Source organism: Camelus ferus, chromosome 12 (genome assembly GCF_009834535.1).
Source record: "Camelus ferus isolate YT-003-E chromosome 12, BCGSAC_Cfer_1.0, whole genome shotgun sequence".
NCBI lineage: Eukaryota > Metazoa > Chordata > Mammalia > Artiodactyla > Camelidae > Camelus > Camelus ferus.
In genome coordinates, this window is record NC_045707.1 from 50,191,485 (window position 1) to 50,216,081 (window position 24,597).

The 24,597-nt window shown below is 43.7% G+C and overlaps 1 protein-coding gene and 1 long non-coding RNA gene across 2 annotated transcripts in view; one reads left to right on the plus strand and one right to left on the minus strand.

Moving 5' to 3' along the window:
* The first annotated feature begins 434 nt into the window (after positions 1 to 434).
* Positions 435 to 4,942, plus strand: DUSP6 (dual specificity phosphatase 6). The gene is made up of 3 exons (XM_006186966.3): positions 435 to 1,387; positions 1,987 to 2,424; positions 3,455 to 4,942. Exons 1-3 carry the CDS (start codon positions 988 to 990, stop codon positions 3,760 to 3,762), a joined length of 1,146 nt encoding a protein of 381 aa, XP_006187028.1. The 5' UTR covers positions 435 to 987; the 3' UTR covers positions 3,763 to 4,942.
* Positions 4,943 to 23,750: 18,808 nt separating this feature from the next.
* LOC116667738 overlaps positions 23,751 to 24,597 on the minus strand; it is a 158,297-nt gene continuing 157,450 nt past the window's right edge. The window contains exon 5 of the long non-coding RNA XR_004324761.1: positions 23,751 to 23,904. This is a non-coding gene — a long non-coding RNA (uncharacterized LOC116667738). The remainder of the gene's footprint in view (positions 23,905 to 24,597) is intronic.

The window sequence follows — 24,597 nt, forward strand, 5'->3', positions numbered from 1 at the left end:
AGAACTGGGCTTTTTAAACTGGCAAACAAATGCCACACACTGCCTAAGGGGGAAGGGGGCGGTTAAAGTGAACTCCAGTCCAAATGAGTTTAAAGGGAATAAAAAGGGAAAAAGTCAGCACAAGTTTCCCTAAAGCTAGCTTGCGCGCACAGACGTCGCGAACAAGGGCTTTTGTGCCTGCTAATTGCACCATTTGTGCGCAAAAGTTCCGAGGCGAAGTGTGAACTCTCAACAGAAGGAAACATGAGACAACTGAAGTGCCCTGGTTTGTGTGCCCTGCTCCTCCTCCGCCGCCGCCTCCTCTTCTTTCTCCTTCCTCCCGCCGAGCCCGCTGTTGCAGCTTGTTTGCACTGGAGCTTATCCGGAGCGGAAATTCCTTTCCGTTTTTGTGAATGACAAACTCATTAACAATTCATCAACACAACCTGTTCCAGCCGGCCCGTCCCCACGGCAACAGCCCCTTCCGCAGCGCGCTCATTGGCTGGCCCGGAGAATGTATCCATTGAGACGCTAGCTGTTTGTATCCATTGAGGAGCTGCCTCGCGCAGGGGGTGTGCTAGTGCTGAGTCCAAGGGAGAGTGAGCAAATCGAGGCTTGAATAATCCGAGAAAGACGCCCGGGTGGATTTGAGGAGCAGCCTTGGAGGGAGGGATTAGGAGCCGCTGGACTGTTTTTTTTTCCTCCCCTCTCAGTAGCACGGAGTCCGAATTAATTGGATTTCATTCACCGGGGAGGAACAAAACTGTCTGGGCAGCTTCATTCAGAGAGATTCATTGACACCAAGAGCGAGTGGCTGCAGCCAGGTGCAGAGGGAACCACCGGCTTCACTTCTGTCTCTCTTGCCCCAACCGCTCACCCGGTTTGGGAAGGGCGAGGTGGAATTAAAACCCATCTCCGAGAGCGGCGGCTTCTCGCGGCGCTCTCGGCCTATGCCTGCCCCGAGGGGCGTCTGGTAGGCACCCCGCCTTCTCCGGCAGCTCGACCCCCATGATAGATACGCTCAGACCCGTGCCCTTCGCGTCGGAAATGGCGATCAGCAAGACGGTGGCGTGGCTCAACGAGCAGCTGGAGCTGGGCAACGAGCGGCTGCTGTTGATGGACTGCCGGCCGCAGGAGCTGTACGAGTCGTCGCACATCGAGTCAGCAATCAACGTGGCCATCCCGGGCATCATGCTACGGCGCTTGCAGAAGGGCAACTTGCCGGTGCGCGCGCTCTTCACGCGCGGCGAGGACCGGGACCGCTTCACCCGGCGCTGCGGCACCGACACCGTGGTGCTCTACGACGAGAGTAGCAGCGACTGGAACGAGAATACCGGCGGCGAGTCGGTGCTCGGGCTGTTGCTCAAGAAACTCAAGGACGAGGGCTGCCGGGCGTTCTACCTGGAAGGTACGTGCCAGGGGAGCCCCGCTCAGGGGGCAGGGCGCGGGACACGAGGCTGCGGGCTGCAGGCGGGGCACGCGGACTGGAAGCGCCCCTGCTGCGCTTGGCTGGCGCTTCTGTGCCAGGGGCTGTCTACCGGCTCCAGGCTGCGAACCTCACTTGCCCCGGACCGCGAGTGGGGCCCGAGCAGAATCGACCGGCTTCCGGCCACAGGCACGGGCAGTTTCTAACTAGCTCTCCTTCCTACCTGGAATATCCTTCACCTCTCCGTGCTTTCTATCGTTAGATTTTTGAATTCAGATTTGCAGGACGGCAGAGGTCGTTGGGGTGCAGATTGGCACCTTCCAACCCCTTAAAATATTCAGAAAAGTTGCCATTTTGTGCATTTCCGGACTAAAAAGAATAAAGGTTCCCAGGGGAGGCGGGCCCATTCGTTCTATTCGCAAAGGTGCAGATTTAAGTGTCTTTCTCTTATATTTGGCTTGGGGCGGGGGGAGCGGTTGGTAGAGCGCTGTGGTGTGTTTCTGCGCCCGGCTGCGGCTCTCAAAGCTGTGAAAACTACTACGGGATCTCGGGTTACATGATTGCTTTTCTCGTTCTGGCAGGTGGTTTCAGTAAGTTCCAAGCCGAGTTCGCCCTGCATTGCGAGACCAATCTAGACGGCTCGTGTAGCAGCAGCTCGCCACCGTTGCCAGTGCTGGGGCTCGGGGGCCTGCGGATCAGCTCCGACTCCTCCTCGGACATTGAGTCTGACCTTGACCGAGACCCCAATAGTGCAACGGACTCGGATGGCAGCCCGCTTTCCAACAGCCAGCCTTCTTTCCCCGTGGAGATCTTGCCCTTCCTCTACTTGGGCTGTGCCAAGGACTCCACCAACCTGGACGTGTTGGAGGAGTTTGGCATCAAGTACATCTTGAATGTCACCCCCAATTTGCCAAATCTCTTTGAGAACGCAGGAGAGTTCAAATACAAGCAGATCCCCATCTCGGATCATTGGAGCCAAAACCTGTCCCAGTTTTTCCCTGAGGCCATTTCTTTCATAGGTGAGACTAATTAACAGTCCCCTTTTAGACTTTTAAGTGCAAAATTCCTAACCATTCCTAAAGTCTAAACTGTTAACCTCTCTTGTTGCTTGCTAATTTGTCAGACTGCAGGTTTCTAATGTTCCAAGGGCGTTCTTAATTCTGTTTTATCTTCTTCCTAAGGAAATGTGTCTTTGGACAAGGCTGCAGACCACAGGTGTATTTGAAATGCTGTCTGCTTCTTAACTCTGAATGCAGTCATTTGAAAGGGGGACCATTCATAAGTAGACAACAGAATTTTCCTACAATCTCTGGACTAGGGGAGGGCCAGAGAGACGTGCTCGTGGTAGACAGGAATTCTAGCATGGCTTTATAATTTTTAAAAGCCCTGGGAGTTGTTTTAGGACACCCAGTTGGTTGTTGGAAAGCCCTGTGAATGCTAGATGTTGTAAGTCAGCTGAATGCTACTGTGATGCCGGTGAACAGTGAGGCAGTGAGGGTAACCTGAGCCCAGCAGGAAGGACTGTGGGCTGAAAGCCTGGAGAAGCGAATCTCCAGGCATTGTAGTGCATTTCCTATTACAAAGGAACTCATTTTCAGGCCATGTCGACATCCTGTTCCTCCTAATGGGCTGTCCCCTGTGACTTCCCTCTCTCTTTTAAAATGCCTGAATACCTCCATTGTTAGCTGCACAACAGTTGGAGAATAATTTAATAGACCCTTGCAGTCTGCTTGTCTGTATAAAAGGCATTCACGACCATATTGCAGGGTTTCTGGTATTCACATGCTGAGGCAAAGAATGCACACATTAAGGAGTTTTTTGCTGGCAGAAACTTAATACAAAAGCTCCCTTTTCAGAAAATATCTGAAATATGTAATTGTGCCCAGTGTCCATGTTTTATCACAGTGATACATTTTCTGCTGCCTGCAGGGTTCAACTGCCGCACACGATTATTTTTTATCTTTTTATTATTATTCAGTTTTCAGACTGATTATTCACAAAGCGTGGTTTTCAGTCTACTGACATTTTGCCTTTCTTGTGTGTTTTCAGATGAAGCTCGGGGCAAAAATTGTGGTGTCTTGGTGCACTGCTTGGCTGGCATCAGCCGCTCGGTCACTGTGACTGTGGCTTATCTTATGCAGAAGCTCAATCTGTCCATGAATGATGCTTATGACATTGTGAAGATGAAGAAATCCAACATCTCCCCCAACTTCAACTTCATGGGCCAGCTGCTGGACTTCGAGAGGACGCTGGGACTCAGCAGCCCCTGTGACAACCGCGTCCCGGCACAGCAGCTCTATTTCACCACCCCCTCCAACCAGAACGTCTACCAGGTGGACTCCCTGCAATCCACGTGAAAGGCTCCCCACTGGGATGTGTCCGCTCCTTTAGCAGTTTCTCTTAGCAGCATCAGCTGGGCTGCTTTCTTTGTATGTGGCCCCAGGTGTCCACATGACACCAGCTGTCTGTATTAGACAAGGTTACCACGTGTGGAGTCGGTTACCACAAAGGGAGAGATGTGCTCCATTGCTGGAAGAACAGGACATGCTGTACAGATACAGGCAGAGTACGGTTGCTCCACACTCCTGTGTACAGCCTACCCCGGCAGGGACTGGAATTCGAGGCCTTCCAGGTATATAGGGTAGGACCAAATGGTAGGGTTAGGAGCATGTGTTCTTTAGGGCCTTGTGTGACTGTTTCCTTTTGCATCTGGAACTGACTCTACATTGTCTTCAGTGAAGACTGATTCAACTTTGCATATCGAGGAGCCAAAGAGAGGTTTCAGCTCTGTATCTGTAGTATCAGTTGGCAAAAAATAAAAAGAAATAAATAACAAATCAATCAAGTGAATCTGATACTCCATTTGATTATTGTAAATATTTGATTTTGTTTGAATTGTGTTTGTTTTTCCTTTCATGGGTTTAAAAGAAATCATCCAAAGGGAGAAAGAGCAAGTATGCCACTTCTTAACAAAAAAATAGAAACTTTCACTCTTTTGTAATCCAAAGGAGATATCTGCAGCAAGCTTGGCTTTACCGATTCTGAACGAGATTTTCATGGACATTTATATTACAGAGACCTTGTTATGGTGCAGTCTTCAGTCTATTCCTATATCTTCCTTGTGATTTTTTTTTTCTTTTAATGTAGTTTGACTATGCCTTACCTTTGTAAATATTTTGGCTTGTATTGTCTCAGAGGGGATATCTTGGAAGGATACCAAAACAATGGCTCACTTTTTTTCTTTTTAAACTTCAGCTGTGCTAAACAGTATATTACCTCTGTACAAAATTCTTCAGGGAGTGTCACCTCAAATGCAATATTTTAGGTTGGTTTCTTTCCTTTTTCAGAACAATGTGTGTGAAACTGGAAGTGTGTGTGTGCGCACAGGCAGCCCGTCGACAGGCGAAAGGCATATGATTGTGGAGGAGGGAGACTTATGTGGCTCCATTAAATTCACGGTATAAAGTTTTGAGCTGAAACTTATTATAAGAATGTAAAACCTTAAATTATTAATAAATAACTATTTTGGCTATCAAATGTGTATTTCTTAAAATTCTCTCCTTAATTGTACTTAACATAGGAAGGGACACATTTTAGGACTTTCTCAGTTGGGGACTGATGTTGGCCTGTAAAATACCTGTAGGAATAAATAGCAGGGCAGAGTTCTCATCTTTTTAACTCCCAAGAATGTTTTTCAGGTTCAGTCTATGAAATTAATCTTTTGCTTTGAATAAAAATGACAGAAGGGATTGACTTTTTCACTCCTGGACATCTAGTTCAGAGGCATCTAGTTAATAGGCATCTAGTTCTGGCTTATTTAAGAAAATTGAATTCCTCTTAAAGAATGAAGCCATAGAGCACAGCTTGCTGAAGTGTAAGATTTGGATATTCATGAACAGTCACAAAGAGGGGGCACCAGAATAACAAGGTGACTGTCAGTGTTAGCCTCTCCTTCCCTGTGGGCATCTTCTGCTCAATAATACTTAGACACGCCAAGGAGAAAGTAGAGCTAATTCTTCAGGTTGGTAAGTGTCTGACAGTTGTACCTGCAAATTATCCTACTGTTGGAACAACAAATAAATCAGGAATGGTGTCTCCCCTTTCCTTTCTCCTGTACAGGGCAAGGCATAGCTAAGCTTTCTCACTGAGCCTGGATGCGGTTACCATTTCACGCTGGCTCTTGAAGCACTGTCACTCGGGTTCTTATGTGCTTCGCACTTAACTGGTTTAGAATGTGGGCCAGAAACCCCTACTGGACTTGATGTTGAGGTTATTTTGAACAGTTTTCTTTCTAGGTGAAGGCTTAATAGCCTGTCATTTTCCTGGGAACATCCCTCTCCTAGTCCTGAGTGTCTAAATACACAAGTCAAAATAAAAGTAAAGGGCAGGTGTAGGAAATCAAAAGAACAAGATCATACCTACATTACGAGCCCTTTTTGAATGAGCTTAGTCCCTTTATCTATAGGAGGGGAGAAAGATGGGCATACCACCCACACAGTCCATGTGAGATGCCAGTTGGATTGTTTGGTAGGAGGCAAGTGCCCTGATTCTCTGCAATCATATCAAGCTGTACAGAGTGACTTTTAGCAACTAAACATGTATGAAAGGCAAACAGTAACAGTGCAGAAAAATACTGAAGTCAGTCTCCCATGTGGGTGCCCTAAGTCAGCTGAAGCTCCGAAAGGAGAAGTGGGTTGCAGTTCAACTTGGCTCCTGTTAATCCAGTTCTGAACGGTTTCCGCTCCTGGCATTCCCTAAACTGCCTCTTCAAAGTAGGGATTTGCAAGCAGCCTTAGCAATTTCCTGTCCAGCTGCAGCTCAAGTAGCTATGTGCTTCCCCCCGCCCCCAACCCGCCGCCCCTTTTCTCTGATTTCTCTCTCTTTTCTTTTTCCTTCTTTTTTCTTTAATATGGGCGGTGGATAATTTTAGTGCATTTCCTCTTTGTGGATTCTCATCTCCTTTCCTCCTAGAACCTGCAGGCAGCGAGTTCCTACCGCTCTGCTCCAGCCGACAGCTGGCCTCCCCAGCACTTCCTCTCGCTCCACTGTGGGTTTGTTGTTTGTCAGTCCACTTCTGAAATTAATAATGTTTTCTGGCCAAGTGCCATAAGCCATTACCACAAAGGGGAAGTAACACATATGAATAGCAGGAAGCCACGCAGGGTCACAGTGTGCGCTGAACCTGCGGAGGGAGCATAATTGAGCCTGGCCCATTCAGCAAGTGTCTGCCAGTGGCTAGGGGAGCAGGAGCTCCCAGCATTTCAGCAGCTCAAGCTGTGAAAAAAAATTGTTTCCAATAAATTGGTAGCAAATGGTCTTTGTCATCAATCTGAATAAAACAGGGAGCAAGCAGAGTTTAGGGCCCCCATAAAGTTGCCATGTTTGGGATTGCTCCCCCCTCCCCACCGCCAACCTGGCGTCTTGTTTCATAAGACTGGTGAACAGAGGGGTGCCGCCTCCCCTCTGTTGCCACAAAGGGACTCATGATGAAATGGGGGAGGAGGGGGGTTATGGTTCACACAGGCCAGAAGATTCAAAGAGCGATTCTCTGTCTTTCCTTTTCTTCTATGGAAGGTGAAAGGTTGTAACTGACAGCATGGGCCCCCACCTAGCCCTGCGCCTCCCTTTCTCCCCACTATTCCTCTCCATTCCTTTGGTTCCTTTGTGCTCGAAGGATCCAGGGGAAGGCGATCATTTTGCATCTTGGAGTTGGGCTCACTTCCTGAATGGAGCCCTGCACGGTTACTAGGGCAACCTTTGCCAGCAGCTGCGGCTCCCCGGCCTCCCTCCTTACCTGCTGTCCCCATTAGTGGCTTCCTCAGGTCTCTGAGAAAGTGTTACCTTTCCTGGCTTTCTGCATGGGGCTGGGGGGGTGCGGGTGGATCTTTCCAAGCTGCCGATTTTGGGGGGCTGCAAGAGACAGAAAAATGTGCAGCTTAGTAGTAGAAACTGGTCTTAGAGTTAAAATCAGACTGAGAAAGGGTTATCTGGGGATAGAAATACCAGCACAGCCTTCAAAGCAGTGGAAACGGAGACCCAACAATTAGAAGACCTGAATGCTAACTCTCACTCATGAATCAGATAGCCCTGGGCAAGTCACTGGACCTCACAGAGTTGCTTTTTTCTTTGTCTGTAAAATGAGGGAGTTTTTACTTTTCCCTCTAGGATTCCTTTATAATTCTAGCATTCTGGTACACAGTACTAGATGACAAAATGATGCAGATCAGGGGAAACAAATAATATTTATTAAGGGTGTTACATACTGTAGTTCATGTACAATATTCTCTCATTTGATCTCAAAGTGATTCTGAGAGAGGTCCTATTATTATCCTTATTTTTCAATAAGGAAATTGAGGCAGAGAGACGCCAGCAGTGCTTAAAGTCACCTCGCGGGAACTGGCAGAACTGAGCTTTGAAGCTTTTAGCTCTTGTGGTAAACTGCTTGTCATCTGCATTTGCTTGTCTCTATAAAGTCCCGTGAGGCTGGCCAGGAAGTGGTGACCCCATTTTACAGCCGAGGAAGTGGAGGAAGCAGAGGTTAAGTGACCTGCCAAATCAAACCCAAATTCAACAGCCAAATCAAAAGAGAGCCAGAGGACCCCGGCTAATGTGTTATCAGGAGAGGTATCCTGTCTGTGTAGAAGCTTCCATCCTCCCTCTCCATGGGGAAGTTGCCCTATCTTGGGCCCGTGAGCACATCAATTACAAAACTGATTTTCCTAAGGATCTCGAGAGTGGCTACTGGCTGTCCAGCCGGCCTTGATCCCTGACAGTCCTGCTCTTGCAGGATCACACAGGTGAACCAGAGGTCGTTTCTTCACCCTGATCCCTCTTGGAGGGAAGCTGGGGAGGGGGAGGAGAGATACAGAGAGAGACAGAGACAGGGGGAGAACACAAAGGGCTGCAGAATAAGAGAGGCAGATTAGAAAATAGTGCAGATGTGGAACACAACAAGGGCAGGCCACGTAGCACCTGGCTGTAAGTAAATATTCTTGAAACATCATCTTAAAAAATCAGTCTTCAGACTTTAAACTGCTTCAAAACGATCACTCTGGGTGTAAATTAAATGCAGTTCCTCACACAGTAATAATCATTTCCCAGAACGTTCTACAGTCTTTCAAACACCCTTACTCTTCTTGTGTTCCTATCTCAGTTGGCCCTGAATCAGTCCAATTTTGGTGACAGAAACTTCAAACTTCTTTAAAGTCCAAAACTGATTTCCTAAGAGTATTTAAGGGCACAGAACAAAGTTCAAACAATTCACAAATATTTATCCAGGCCTTGATCTGTGTTGCACAGAGTCCATGAAACAAGGTTAAAATAAAAGGCAACCGAAGACTTAACAAGTCCTCAAAAGCTAATGAAGGCAAAGTCATGTCTCGAAGTGTTAACTGCTCAATCTTTCTGCTAGTGCCCCAAATCAAAGCGGAAGCCCCAAGGAACTATGGTGCAAGTCCTTGTTTGACTGTATCTGCTGCAACGGTCAAAATAGCATTCTAGATCCTGTATTTTATTTTTTATATGGGAATGGACGAATAACCCACATGTATGCAGTTTGGCCTACCCACTTCCCTATTTTGTCATGGTAAATACCTTTAGAGACTCTGTGCAGTCTTTGTTTCAGACCACCGTACCTCCACAAATGAACTCTCAGACACACAATGGAAAAGAGAAGAAATGTACATTAAATGATAATGACACCTAAAAAGCAACAAGCCAAAAAAAAAAAAAAGTTGCTTCTTCTAAGCGAGATTTCTTCTTTTCCTGTGTTTGGAGACAAAGTAAGTATTCATTACATTAAAAATTTTTCATGAGGTCTACCTTAACTCCTATTGCAAATACTACCAGGAGAAGGAAGAAAGAGAGGAAGGCACAGAAAGGGGTCTTTGGGAGCACAGAACTCCAAGGACAGTTGTAGCAGGAATGTCCCTTTATCTTATGCTCTGGTTATTATTGCTACCTAACAAACCACCCCTAAACTTAGTGGGTTCAAACAACAATCATTAATTTTGTTCATGGGTCTGCATCTGGGCAGATCTCAGCAGGGAAGGTTGGTGGCTGCTCATTGCGGGATCAGCTGGGTAGCCCAAATCCTCATTTCCGAGATGGCTCACTCACATGGCTGGCAATTGGTTCTGGTTCTCAGCTGGGAGCTCAGCCAAAGGCTGGCACCAGGGAGTTTGATTCTCCCTCATGTGGCCTGAAATTCTCTCACAGTGTGGTACCTGAGATCCATGGGTGAAACCCCAGCTGACAGTCAGGTGGAAACAGTGACTTTTAGGACTTAGGCTCAGAAGTCACTTCCTCTGCACACAAAGACCTACCAAGGTTCAAAGAGAGGAGATGAAGGAGGGGCAAGATTCTGGGAGAGCATGTGCGATGGGAAATATGATCACAACCATTTTTGGAAAAGAGAGCCTGCCATGTCTTACATGGAAGCTGCTTCCCCATGAATGTGGGACTCTAAGAAATAATAATAAGCCCTCAAATTAGTCTCATGGCCTCATCTTGAAAACATCATAGTTGTCAACAATGCTGCAATCATTCTTTTAATCTAACTCTCTTTTTGTCTGTCTCTAATGTTCATGACAGAGTAATACCATCAAAACAATCACAAAGATTGGCCCATGAAATAAAAGATAAAATAGTTCTACAAAAGAATATTAATGTTTCCATTTGGGTAGAGAAAAATGTTATGCTTGTGACAGAACCCCCCAAGTTACTGAGTATAGTGATAGCACATTATTTCCATGCAAAATAGTATTCAATTATATTTCATAGTGTTCCATTGCAGGAGACCATCTTCCATGGATGGACAGTTGGGATTTTTCCAGTTTTAACTATTATGAACAATACTGCTAAGAATACTTCTGTTCACATTAACCTGATAGCCATGTGCACGTTTCCCTGGGGATACAAGAGAATGGAATAGGTATAGGCTGGGTACCTCCCCGATTTACACAACGACAAATTGTTTTCAAAGTGCTTGTACCAATTTATATTACCACCAACAGTGTTTGAGTTTTCATATTGTACACTTGATATTGTCAGACTTTTTAAGTTTTTGCTTATCTGGAAGGTAAGTGATTGATAATGATTTGATGACTTATTATGATTTTACTTTTTGGTATTCTGATTCCTAATGAGGTGGAGCGTTTGCCTGGTGTTGATGGACCAAAGGATATTTTATTTTGCAAAGTGCCCATTCAGATCTCTTGCTGAGTTGTCAGCTGGGTTACTTCCGTGGTTTTTTTTTTTTTTTTTAAATTATTTATTTATTTTAAATTTTAATTTAATTTTTTTTTAATAGAGGTACTGGGGATTGAACCCAGGACCTTGTACATGCTAAGCATGCACTCTACCACTGATCTATACCCTCCCCCATTTTTTCTTTAATCGATATAAGGAGTGCTTGGATATCCTAAATGCTAGTCCTTTATTGATTTTATATATTAAAAATATCAGTGCAGTGCTTTTCAAACTTTGTTCCTCTGGTCCTCCTCAGGGAAGGGCATAGGTGCATATGGGGGCAGATTCTACACTCTATAACTCTAAAAAGTGCCAGAGAGGTAATAACAAAAATGGCAGTGGCCGACCTGCATGACCTTACACGGAGCACTTAGGGCATCAAGGGATTTGTGGCTAAAAATGTTTGAAAACCACTGAATCTATTTAACAAACATGGAAACAGTCAGAGAGATTGAGTTGAAAGACAATTATCTAGACTTAAGTGGGGCTGGTCGAGAAGCATTTTAAGAGGTACTAAATCTTGCACCAAATTTTGAAGAGGGGTGTTTTTTCCACAGACATGTGAAAAGGATGCTAATTATGCTTAGATTTGGGAGTAGAAAAAGCCAACTTCTTTGTAAGGCACAGCAAAAATATTTTTCAAGTTGTAAAACAGACAGCAAAAATCAGGATACCTGGAGATATGGGGGATGAAATTGAACGAGAGTTTGCAGACTGTAGAAAAAACTGCAGTTTTTGGTTGGCTTAGCCTCCCTTCCTAGTTGCATCTTGAATTGGAAAACCTCCAGTGCTTTCCCCCTTGTGTGTACGACCTTATTCTCAGTTAGTTTGCTAGAGCAGCTCACAGAACTCGGGACAACACTTAACTTACATTTACTAGTTTCTTAAAGGATATGATTAAAGACTACAGATGCACAGTTAGATGAAGAGACACATAGGGTGAGACTTTATGTTTTCCAGTGCAGAAGCTTCTGTCTCTGTAGAGTTAAGGTGTGTCACCCTTCCAGGAAGGATGTGTTCACCAAACTGGAAGTTCTTGGAACCCCATACTATTGGAATCTTTATAGAGGCTTCATCATATAGGCATGATCGAACATTAACTCCCTTTTCAGCCCTTTTCCATTCTCAAGGTAATGAGGGGCAGGGCAGAAAATTCCAAGCTTCTAATCATGGCTTGTTCTTTCTGGTGATCAACTCTCATCCAGAGCCCACCCAGAGTCACCTCATTAGAACAAAAGACACTCTTATTGCCCAGGAAATGACAAGGGTTTCAGGAGCCTCATGTCAGGAACTGGGGACAGAAACCAATATATATATTTCTTATTATAAATCACAATATCACACATCTAGTTACAGAATTCTACTGTATCAGGGAGAATTAGGTTCAGAGGCCTATAACAGAGAACAAAAACTAAAAATCATCAAAACTCACGAGGGTTTATTCTCTTCTGTAAAAGTCAGGAGGTGGGAAATCCTGACCTGGTAAGACCACGTCGGGGGATTATTTGAGACTCAGGCTAATTCTAGCTTTGATCCCCACGGTCACAAGGTGGCGGCTCCGTGCTTGCCATCATATTCACATTCCAGTCAGGAGGAAGGAGGAGGGAGGGAAGGGAAAAGAGTGCACTTCCCTGCAAAGTCAGTTCCCTTAAAGAAGCTTCCAGGAAATCCTGTACCAGACTTGTATTCTATGAACTCAATGGTCAGAATTAGCCACATGGCCATAGCTAGAGAGACTGGGGAATACAGACTTTTAGCTGGGCATGTGCTTCCCCTAATATAATTGAGGTTCTGCTACTTGGGAAAAAGAGAAGACTGAATGTGAGTCACCCACTTTCTTTCCTGGAGAACACCCTATCCCCACTATAGAGGCAGGTACCTGACCCAGGCCAGGGCAAGAAGAGGGTCTCCTCATTTTCCCATCTCAGTAATTGGCTCAGGGATAAGACATGATTCAAGTTCAACCAAGCCAATAACACTCTGGATTTTGGAAAGGATTTTTTCTTAGGGTTGCTAAGCCCTAGACCTACTGAGTTAGAATCACTGGACATGAGGCCCGGCAATCTGCTTTTTAATAAAAGGTCCACAGGTGATTCTTTTGATTGGCTAATTTGGGAACTACCACGTAAGCCATAAATATGAAGCCAGTTAATTTAATCTAGCATCTCCTCTCTCAGGAGCTTCACAGAACAGCATAAAAGGGAGCTTACAAGGTGTCTTTCATAACATGGGCATCAAAAGTGTATAGTTTAGCTGTAACTGCACCATAAGCTATTATGAGCTCACTACTGTAGACTCTCTGAGAGTTACAATTTTTTTCTAGTTTATTACCTACTCTATAGAGTAGTATTTGAAAATATAAATTGTCCTAAAAATACTTTATTTTAATTTCACCAGGACTTCTAGGTCTGCTTTGCTGGGACTGTGTTCACTCTATCAGAACCCTCTGTGATTTTAGACTCTGACCCACCAACTCTCATATTTTGTCTTTTCAGGCTGATGTGTTTTAAAGTCTCTCTGATTTCTTCAGAAACCCTAATAAGTGACCTTCTTTGGATACATTCCAGTTTCATTATGACATTTTTGAGGTTTAATGACTGGAACTCGACCCGGTATTTCTGAAGCAGACGAATTCTGGTGTCTCAGTGTGCGTGTGTGTGCGCGTGTGTGCATGTGTGCGAGCGCTCACGAGACTGTGCTTTCTGTTTTGTTTTTAACATCCTTCCTGATGATGCTTGCTTTTGTGACTGCGACAATACTTTGGACCGCCTTCTTCAGGGAATGCTCTGCAATGATGCCATCATCCTTTTCCTGGATCACGTCTGCACTTGGAGGCCTTGGTCTCCCGAGAACAAAGTGGGCTCCCTTTTCCTGTGGGCATTACGTGCAGCTGCCTCCCCTGAGTGTCAGTGTTCTCTGCCCACTCACACAGCTGTGGGAGAGCTTCCCAGTGTTTATTCGTGTCACGTTGGTGTTTCAATTATCAGAAAATCTTGGTGTCATTTATCAATCTGAGATTTCACTTTATGGATGTCTACATCGCTTCTGGAAAATGATAAGCAAGACCAGTCCATATACAGATTCGTGAAACACACAATTTTTAATATGTCCTCAAACAGAAGATTAATCATCCCTTTAACGTGCTCCTATAATACGCATCAGCAATCCACAAATAATAATAGAATCTGATTAAAAAATAGTGAGCCTCCTATGAAAATATAGCTTTATGATAATTAAAAAAAATCTTTGCTCCCTGCAACCACAATTCCAGTGAAATTGCTCTTCCCAAATTCTTCTCATAAGGACATTTTGGAATTGCCACTAATTTTTACCCAAAGTTTCACATTCTTAAGGCCCTTCTAATTCCTTGACAAAATCAATCAAAAGTTAAAATGTGTTGTTTTTTTTTAAAAAGAGATGCTGGCTGAGTGGACCATAGGATATCTCAGTTCAGATCCCGTTCTCAGCCGTGGGATGAAAATTACAGGCTCGGTCAGTGGATCCAATCCTCCCAGCTGAGACTCCAGCTCTTTCACTTATTAGCCACGTGACCTTGAACAGGTTACTTAGTCTCTCTGAGCATTGCATTTCCTCATCTGAACAGTGGGAATAATAGTAACACTTAGCTGGTAGAGTGGTTGTGAGCACCGAATGAGACAGCAGATGTAAAGCACCTAGTACGAAAAAATTATGATAGTAAGGCTCTGGGGAGTGGAATTATGGTATATAATTATTCATTCATTTATTTATTTATTCAGTAATAGACATCCTACTGTGTTCAAGAAATGTTCTGGGGCTATTAAAAGATAATAACTTAGATACAAATCTTGACCCTTAAGCCTTGAAATGAAACTAATAATGAACATAAATCATTATGGGGTATAGAGTGACAAACAGAATAAAGTTAAGAACATAGATTCTGGATTTAGACTGCTGTAGGTTCAAATATTAGCTTTATTCCTAACTACCTGTATAACCTTAGACTAGTTGCTTAAACTCATTAAATTTTCCCTCTTCTTATCTGGGGAAAAAAAGATGGAGATAATAAAAGTATTTACCTCAAGGTGTTGTTATCAGGATCCAATGAGAAAATGTATGTAAAGTACTTAGCACTTTTCCTGGTGCATAGAAACTACTGTCACCTATGTCCATAAAACAGATCCAGAAGAGGTACTACAGGAATTCAGAATAGGGAAATGCTTTTTATTCTTTGGAGAAGGGAAGGGTCATGGAAGACTTCCTGCAAGTGGCTGCTAAATCTCAAAGCCAATTTATAAATTTACCAAAGTATGCACATTGAGCTATTACCATGAGCCTAGTCCAGCTACCCCATCAGGGAGATTTCATAGTGATATTAAATTCCCATCTTTCAGATGAGAACACAGAAATTCAGAGAGTTTAAAATAAGTAAATTGTTTGACTCTGAAGCCCAGGTTTTTAACAGCTGCTTTTTCCTCCTTTTCAGTGATGTGGATACTGCCTGCCCTTCCCAGGATGGATGAGGACCCCGGGACAGCTGAATTCCTCATTGCAAGACTGCTGACGAGCATGGAATCACAGTCAAGAGAGTTTGTAGCATACTTCATCCAGGTTATATTAGTGTCAAGACAAATATTCTTGCTCTGTGGTAAAACAATCCCAAACCAACCCAACCCATACCTTTCAGTCACTGGAATGTTCAAGTCTCTTGGAGGATGCTGAGTAATCCTGACAAAGTTTTATCCTCCGGCTTTCTTGTCCTTGTCTTTCTTTCAGGAACTCCAACACCTTCCACGTTGTTAGTCAAGCTATAAACTACAGCTAATTCAAAAACAAATTAGTTACATTACTCACAGATTACTCCTTGTTCTACCCTAATCCCCTGATGAGAGGCAGGAAGCTCTCCAGTTCCACTAATAGTATACTGACGGGTCATTTTCTGATAGTGAGAACAGAATCTACATTTTTGGAGCCCTTTTTTAGAGCCAGATGGATGCTCTATGCAGACTGTCTCCTCTGATCTTACTCTCATATAGGAGTTAAGTACAGGGCTCTGGAGCTAAACTGCTGGGGTCAAATCCTGACTCCATCACTTACTAGCTGTCTGGCTTAAAGCAAACTGGTTAACCTCTCTATGCCTCAGTTTTCTTATCTGGAAAATGAAAATATTGTAGGGCCATAGTGGGAAACAAATTAATTAATATACTTGATTTTGGACAGTATCTTTTTCACTTTAAGTAATTAATACATGTTAGCTCTTTTGGGGAGGAAAAACTTTTCCTCTAAACTCTTAGGTTCAATGCTTGGAGACCTGTGGATCAAACTGACAAAAGATGGATTGGCAAGAGAAAAGACAAACTTTTATTCACATAGGTTTTCAGGAGTTTATAGGAAAATATGACTCAAGGAGGTGGTTAGAATTTAGGGCTTAATACTACCTTAAGAGATGAAGGGGAGGGGGAGAAGGGCACTTACGGGAAAACAAATGACTTTTAGGAAAGATAAATGGGCCCTTAGGAGATGTGGTGGTTTTGTGACAATGTCTGTTAACGTGATTTCCTCTCCTAGTGCTGACTTCTCTCCAGGGATAGAATCAATCTTCCCTGGTTGTGAATCTTCTGGGCAGGGCATTTATGACAATTGAATTCTTTTGGGAGGATCTACTTTAAGGCAGATAAAGGGAGTTTAGGAAAAAAAATTCTTCCCAGTGATCTATTCTGGATCCCTTCAACCTTATCCTCCCCATTCTGCAGATGGGAAAACGGAGGCTTAGCGAGACTGACTGACCTGGGATCACCGAGGCATTAAACAGTGGGGCTGGGCTGTGAACCCAGGCTGACGTGACCCCAGAGCCTTTGATCTTTCCAATGTGAGAGATCAGAGATAAAGGAACTTTAATTTTGTCTCAAAATCCTTAGGAAATATAAATTCTTTGGAATGAATTTAAAATACCTGGGCCTCAGCTTCATCATTTTTGCAACATGAGGTGTTGAATAATAGAGAACTTTGAAGGGTCTTTCTGCCTCAAAATTATTTATTTTAGGTGGTTTAGTATAATGCCTCATAGGAGAAGAAATGATGGCCATGTTTCTAAGAGTGTACCAGAGGAGACACTCTGATATGTGTGCACAAATGTGTGCCCGTGTTCACTCCTCCATATGTGTACACCTGCGTACGTGGTTCAGTTGCTCTAAAAAAGAATGATTGTCTTTGGAAGGAAAAGGGAAGATCTTAAGATGTAGATAGTTTTGTTGTTTGTTTCTATCACACAAGCTGTTGACCTCGGATTCTGCACGTCCTCAGGGAGTGCCTCTCCAAGGCCTTTTCCAAAAGGTGATTGGCAAGGAAGTCCTTCTAAAAGAGATAAGTGGCTTCTTAAAGTAAACTCAGAATAAACGGAGTACAAATTCTGTTTACTAAATATTTCCTGGTTGATAGATACTAACGTGCAGGCCTGCATGGCATATTCTTTGAGGAATGGAAGAAAGGAGAGGTTGAATTCTGTTTCTCTCTCATTTGGGAAAGGTGTTTGAAAGCTGCCCCAGATGGAAGATTACATCATTTCAGAGCAGTAACTCATCTATACAAATAGATGCTACCATGTGGGAGGCGGGCTTACCTTGGAGACCACTGAGAGATGTGAGAGGCTTTTGAAAGTATGCGATACAGTTTGTTAAAATGTGTTCTTTGTAGTTTATTAAATTTGTAGGATTCTTTGCACAAGCACAAACGTTTCTGTGCAGTTTACTTCCCTTTTTGCCAAATACACTGCATTTTGCGTGGTTGTATTTCAGCATTGCAAGGTTTTGCTGCTGATGGTTATTCTAACCAAAGGCTTTTCCCTCCTCACTCTGCGGGCAGATGGAAAGGTTGGAGGCTTAAGCCAGCTGAGCCAAACATTTTTTAATTATTTTTTTTCCTTTTCTTTTTCTCTCTCTCTTTTTCAAAAATCTCTTCTTTCTTAATATTTCCTTTTCAGATGTTGGGCCCTAGTGATGTTAATTTAGTAGCATGATTCTTATATTGATTCTGACTTTTCAAGATGATTTCCTCAGCCTCAGGCTAGGCCGGTTTAATTCTGATTGCCTGGTGCAGTGAGGCCTATAATTATACTAAAAACTAAGCTAATATAGGAAGAGAAATCAAAGGATTACTAGCTGAGACCCAAAGTTGTAAGATAGTGAAAGAAAAACAGTTTGGCTTTTTCCCCTGACATGAGAAGAAACCCAAACCCAAACAAGCAAACCAACCACACAAAACAGAAGAACTGGGTTCTAATCATAAGACGGACTTTAGGAAAGAAAAGTAGACAATCCATTTATTTCGTACCTGTCAAGAACTTTGTTTTTCCCACCAAAATAAATCACAGGTGTACCTACAAGAAAAGAATAAAACCCTAAAAATTGCTGATCATTGGTTCAGATTAAGGAATAGGCTTCAAAACATTAAAACAAAAAACAAACCTCTTTCCTTAAACCTCACTTCTCCCCATCCTTTCCCTACAAGTTGATTTTCTCACACTCCTTAAGTCAAAAAGTGGCCTAACTCTAGTTTCTCTCGGAAGGCATGACTTGTCTGAGCTTCCCCTGTCTCTTTGTGACCTTCTGATGACCTGGGAGTTCCACCCACTCTGGGTAAGTCCTTTTCAGGCCTCAAATCTGCACATCAGTGGGATTCAGTTTTCCTCTTGCTTTAATGGCTCCTCAGACCCCCGCTCCTTTGGCAGTCCCACACATTCCCTTTCTTGTTTCTCTAGCCTTTTAGGGCGACAGCCCACCTCTCCTCCCTAGCAGACAGGCTTGTACGGATGGATGGTGATTGACTGATTTACAGTTCTCCTTATGTTTTGTTTCGTTGTTTTGTTTTGTTTTTCTTCTCACCTGGGTTTAAAAGCCAAATTGTGTTTTTCTTAGGCCTTTGAAGCTCAGCTAGTAATCCTTCGACTTCCCTCCCCATGTTGGCCTTTGTTTTTTAGTATAATCATAGCAAGAAATTATAAACCACTCCAAAGTTTGACAAGACATACTTCAGGTGTTAAAAATATGCATAAAGGATTTTTGTATTTTTACATAAACAGGATTATATTCATATATTTTTCCTCAACCAGCTTTTCTAGCTTTGACAACTTATAAAGAACCTCTTTTATCTTCCCTAAGTAGAGTTTTATTTCATCTTAAAAAAATTTTTTTAATTATATTGTATCCCATGGTATGAATATACAATCATTTATAGGATTGACATTCTATTGAGGAACATTAGCTTGTTTATAATTTTTCACTCTGATCAGCAATACCATAATGAAAATCACTGGTTTATGCTTGCTTAATTATTTCCTTTGGATAAATTCCTGGAAGTGGAATGACTGGGTCAATGACTTCACACATTTTGTATCTGATTCATATTGCCTGCTTGCTCTCTTTCAGACTGGCACCCTTATCTCATTGGACTTTGTTACTTTTTATTGTCTCAGTGAGTAGGGCAGCACCTATTTGAGAAGCTGAGGTTCTCTCCCCTACCTTAGGACATTATGCAACACCAGGTCAAACGTCTTGATGGCAAAAGTATTGATGATAGGGAAAGTAGGGAGATGAGGAGGACATCATGAATTTTCCACCTCCAGCTAACTTCTTCATCTCATGAATTGGGAATAGAAGAAACAATTAACATGCAGGAGAAAAAGCAAATTTTATTAGAGCCCTGTGGGACACATAAATATGGTCTAGGGTGTTTTAACGTCAGCTTCTGTTCTCTTCAACCCATTCCTCTCAAGATAATGAGAGCCTCCAGTTTTGTGCCCTAAATGTAGAAGAAACATTGCAGAAGGCAGTATCCCAGCACAGGAATGAACAGCCAGGGTGGAGATGGGCTGTGTACTTATCGAGGGCCTGCCCTCTATGGTCCAGGTGCTTCACACAGATCGTCTCATTTGATCTCCATAAGAACCCTTTGAGCTGGGTAGTGGTGGTATCATTGCTGTTCTGTATTTACAAGAGGAGGGACCCTAAGCTCTCAAAGGGCTAGCCCACTTGATCAGAAGTGGTAGAATCTGGTTTGGGGTGGGGGGGGTGGGTTATCTGCATTAAGGAGCAGCTTTCTCATCTGAGGGAGGAGCTGGGGAGGAGGGTGGGGCAGATGGCTGGGTGGGAGTGGGGGACAAATGCCTTTGTGAGCCTCAGGGAGTCTGTTGGCTGTGTCTCTGTTCATAGATCAAGACTCAGAATTGTCCTAAAATGCCCTTGGCTTTTGGCGACAGTAGGGCCTATGTTTGTTTCCAGAAATTGCAGTAGCTATCACAATGAGGCTATGTTCATATGTAATCAGGTTTGACAGGAATTAATTTTTAATAAGAAGTTCCATTCAGATAAACAACTGCCCTTTGGGGCCGTGTCAGGGTCAGTTGCCCAGGGCTGGGCATGGGCACAGTTTGTGCTTTTGGCTGTGTCCTGGGGAGTGTGTGTGTGTGTGTGTGTGTGTGTGTGTGTGTGTGTGTGTGTACAGGGGGAGTGGGTGTTAGGATGGGGGGGTACTGACTGGTCTTACTTAGATCTTAAGTCAGCACCAGGCATTGGTCTTACCAGAAGCTGGGGGAGGCAGCTAGCCATTTAGAATTGCCATAAAGAATAAGTATGGTGCCCACACCCCCGAAACCCCTTCTGGTTCTTCATTCCAAGTGCGTTTTCAACACATTTAAGGTCTGGGAGAGGCTTAGGCTGTGGCCTTTACTGTGGTCTTATTTAGTGCCACTTACTCCATGCTGTTATTTAATTTTAACAACAACCCTCCATGGTACCATGTCATCAGTCCCATTTAATGGATGAGGAAAACTAAGTCTCAGAGAGGTTAAATGATTAAGACTGCACATTCAAGTGGGAAGTTGGGAGTGGAGCTCTAGAGTCCCTGCTAAATCATTCTGCATCCTCCTTGTAGAGACAGATCTCCATCCTCACGTTCCTCTGGGACCAGTTACTGGCATCTTGGAGACACTGCTGTTCTAATTCTATCATGTTTACTCCATCTTCCTCACTGAAATTAAACAACCACATTATTTATGACCTGCTACCGATTTTTCCCCATGTCACTCACTCAAACTCTGTGTCACTCACATCCCTTGCCTGTTACCAACACCAATAAAGTCATGTTCATACCAATTTTTGAAGATCTGGGGATTCTGTGTTTTCTCTCTTAGAGGCTGCTTCCAATTTACTGAGGAAATACACACTTTCAGGGGTTTTTTTTTTGGTCCTGTGAAAAGGCAGAATCTCGAGGCTCTTCCTCCTCAGTGTGGGTGACACTGCCATTTCCAGCACTGCAAAATTATCCTCCGGCCGCCCCCAAAAGCTTTATCAGGAGACATGGTGACTTCTCTCCGAAATTACACAGGTTGGTTTAAAAATAGAGTGCAGGGTCTCCCTTGTCAGGAGCACTGTCAGACTGCCCACGTTTGACAGCCACTTCTTGGGTACATGTCAGAGCATTTTAATTTTTATGGAAAAAATTCTGCTTAAGTTATCTGGAGTTACCTGAAACTAACAAAAAGGTTCATTTGAAGCATCATAGGGGCGGCTTTAAAAATGTCTGTTTCCTGATTAAGACTCATGCACGAATGGATTCTCTACGCTTCATCATCTTTGCAGAGGGACTGCAAAGCACGAAAATGAATTTTAAAAATATATTCCAGCGGAGGCGAATGTCCTGACGGGAAGAGTTCTGCTGTGTGGAAGTGGATTCAGTTGGGAGGTACAAAGTAGCTTAGGTGCTGGGAATAGATCAGCTTGCCTACTGAGTACACAACAAAGGGGAGTTTTTAAAAAATGGAACAAATAAATAGAAGACAAAACCCAATAAAAACAAAACAAATACAAATAAGTTCTGCAAGTAAAAACAAATTAATTAAAAAAAAAAAAATAGAAAACCACCCCACATAGACATGCTGGGAAAGAGAATGTCCTAACAACTTGCGTAAATATTCTCCAGTCCAGTCTTTTCCAACATGATAGGATTGGTTGAACATCTTGTCCTTTGTGTGCGGGAATGTAAAAATCTCCATTTTTTCCATAACCTTTTGCCTCTCCGTTCCTCTCCTCTTATCTGTACTGTCCGTTCCTCCCTTATATGGCTGTCCTCGGAAGTCCAGGAATTTGAGTGTTATGTGAAAGGCTAATCCTAATTGGGCTCAGTGACATTCCTTTCAGATGGGAGATATATGGGGGTCGTCCTGTGAAAGATCAACAAGGACCGGCATCTGCCGCCTGCCTGCATTGCCTCCTTCATTCAAGTCTCTCTAAATACCAGGCTGGGCTCAATGGCCCCACAGCCCTGTTATCCCCTCCCCCACATCCCTTCACTCAGCCCACTGTTTCCTTAATTAGCAGGGCAAAGACGATCTCCTAGCATTTCTTCAACCTTCAACTTTGCGAAAACATGTTTTTGTTTATTATCTCCTTGATTGCATCCAAAAACCTGTGAGATCAGGAGGGCAGGAATTAATCAATCATGTTCGGTTCATAGCTGAGAAGCTTGAGGCTTTCGTAGGTTCTGGTGCTGGCTGATGATTTGCACAGCTCATTAACGACAGAGCCCATTTCCCCTCTCCCAGCCCCAGGCTCCTTGGCGCCTTAGTTGGGTGGTTTTCCCTAAACAGAATGCTTCCTGACTTTGGACATCAGGCACCATCTGTGGATCCAAGTTAGAGATTATTTCGTAATATGAAGCTCATCCAGCTTTCTGCCTCCATATTAAAGAAGCTTTCTTTATCTCAATCTCGATGACTTCATACTTTAGGAAGTGTATTAGTTTCATCCATTCAACAAATATTTATACGGTCTTAGTTTGAAGATGTAGCAGTGAAAAAAACATACAAATTCTCTACCCTCGTGGCGCTTACATTTCAGTGGAGGAGACCAAGACTTAAAGAAATAAATACATCTATGCTAGGTCTGGTGGTAAGAAAGGCTAAGGAAGAAAATAAAGCAAGGTGAATGAAGTATGCATTTAGATGAGATGGTCGGGGAAGGTTTCTCTGCTACAGTGATGTTTGATACCTGAGGATTTGAGGCAGTGGGTGCTGCAGATAGCTGGGTGAGAAGGAAGCATTCTAGGGAGGGTGACAGCATGTGCAAAGGCCCTGGGGTGGGAGAATGCAAACAGGATAGCTGACTGGAGCTGAGAGGGTAGGTGAGTGGTGGGAGATGAAGCCAGGGATGTGGGCAGGGGAAGTGGCAGTGGGATAGAGCCATAGTGAGAATTTTGGCTTTAACTCTGAATGAGATGGGACACTGCTGGAGGTGTTTGAGTATGGGGTTCTGGTGTCAAAGAGGGCATTTTGACAAATGTCTGCAGCCTGCTTGGCTGGGGCCCAGCTCTGACCCTTTCCAGCCCAGCCTTTGTCCCACTCAATCTATTTTTGTTGTTCACCAGTGGTGGCTACATAACTTATGTGGCCTAATGCAAAAAGAAAACGTGGGGACGTGTTCAAACAATAAGGAAAAAGATACAGTTAAAGGTACTAAAATATAAAGCTTTTTTCTTCCTTCTGCAGTCACTCTCTTAGCTTGTCATAGTGTTTTAAATTTACCGTTTAATGTAATTCTAAGAGACATTAACATTTAAAATTATTAGCATTAATTCTACTGTTCATCTTTATATTGCACAATGCCAATATAAACACCAGCTTTAAATGCAAATGTAAGAGCATTTTACTTGTATGTGGAATCACCAAAATTATACATTTCACGTTTTGTACTTTGTATGTGCATATGTATTTTGTTTCTGCCAGAAAAGAGGAAATGCTGCATAAAACGAACTCAACTGTTTCTTCTTTCTTGATATGCAACACATACCAACAGTCTACCTTTTGCTTACTGATGAATAAGAAAGCACTAAAAGGAAAAGGTACTACTGGTTGCCCTAATTTTTCCTTTCTCTCTATGTTACCATTTTTAGGGTAAGTGGTTAGCTAATCCACGGAAGTCCTAGGAGTAACAAAAGATGTGCTAAGATGCCACAGCCTTCTTTCTGCATGTGGAGCACATTCTGGATGGAGTGGAAGACGCGGCCCCAAGGTGTGGTCAGCACCGCCACTTACACAGCCGTGGATGTTATACACTTACCTTGTACTTGCTTCCAGTCGCACTGAACTCCCAAATGTTGGGTCCACGTGATTTCTGTGCTCAGGAGGCATCGCAAACGCTGTGTGCAAATGCGGAGACAATGAATGATGGACAAGCATCCTATGGTGTACTTCTTTTCCCCGCTGTCTCACTGGACCTCACCTAAAAAGTTCAATGACAATATCATTAAGAATTTTAGCACGGTGACGTCAGAACATTAAGCCAAAAGCAGGACCCAAGGGGTACCGGCTGCATGTCCATGGAGCTATCCTGTTTTTCACCCCACTCTTTCTAGAACCAGTCTGGTCTTAGGGTAGGAGAGATTAAAGGGCTGCCTGAGTGCCTGCCCTATGACTTGGCCTGGTGACAGTTCACCCTGCCCGTGAGCAGCGCTGTGAACCAAATCTGGTTGAGAAGATGGTTCTTGCTTGGAACAGAGAGAGTTATCCCAGAAAGCACAAAGAAATATGAGAGAAAGGAACAAAGGAGAGGCTACTTAACACAAGTGAAAGGGAGAGAGCAGGTAGGGATGAGGAAGAGAAAATAACTGATGGCCAAGGCGGCTGCCAGAGATGCTCCCTGACCATCTTGGTGTGGGGGGTGAGGAACCCGGGGCTCAGAGAACGGGGGCCAGCTTGGGAACCCTGGTGGTGTTGGCTGAGTTCAGTCTTAGGGCTGTTGGTAGGGGTCACCTCAAAGAAAAGGGACTACCGATAAAACTGAGAAATAATCAGGGCCCAGGAATAAAGAGGCAAAGTTGGATATGAGTAATTATTAATCTAAAAAGGGATCTGGGCATTAGTTTCCTGATTTTTTCATAAGAAGTGAGGGAGAAATAGTGACTTCAGGATAGTC

Excerpts from the sequence above, each read along its gene's own strand:
- DUSP6 (XM_006186966.3), top strand. The coding sequence starts at position 988 with ATGATAGATACGCTCAGACCCGTGCCCTTCGCGTCGGAAATGGCGATC. Across the intron at positions 1,388-1,986 it reads CCGGGCGTTCTACCTGGAAG|GTGGTTTCAGTAAGTTCCAA; the intron begins GTACGTGCCAGG and ends TCGTTCTGGCAG. Across the intron at positions 2,425-3,454 it reads TGAGGCCATTTCTTTCATAG|ATGAAGCTCGGGGCAAAAAT; the intron begins GTGAGACTAATT and ends GTGTGTTTTCAG.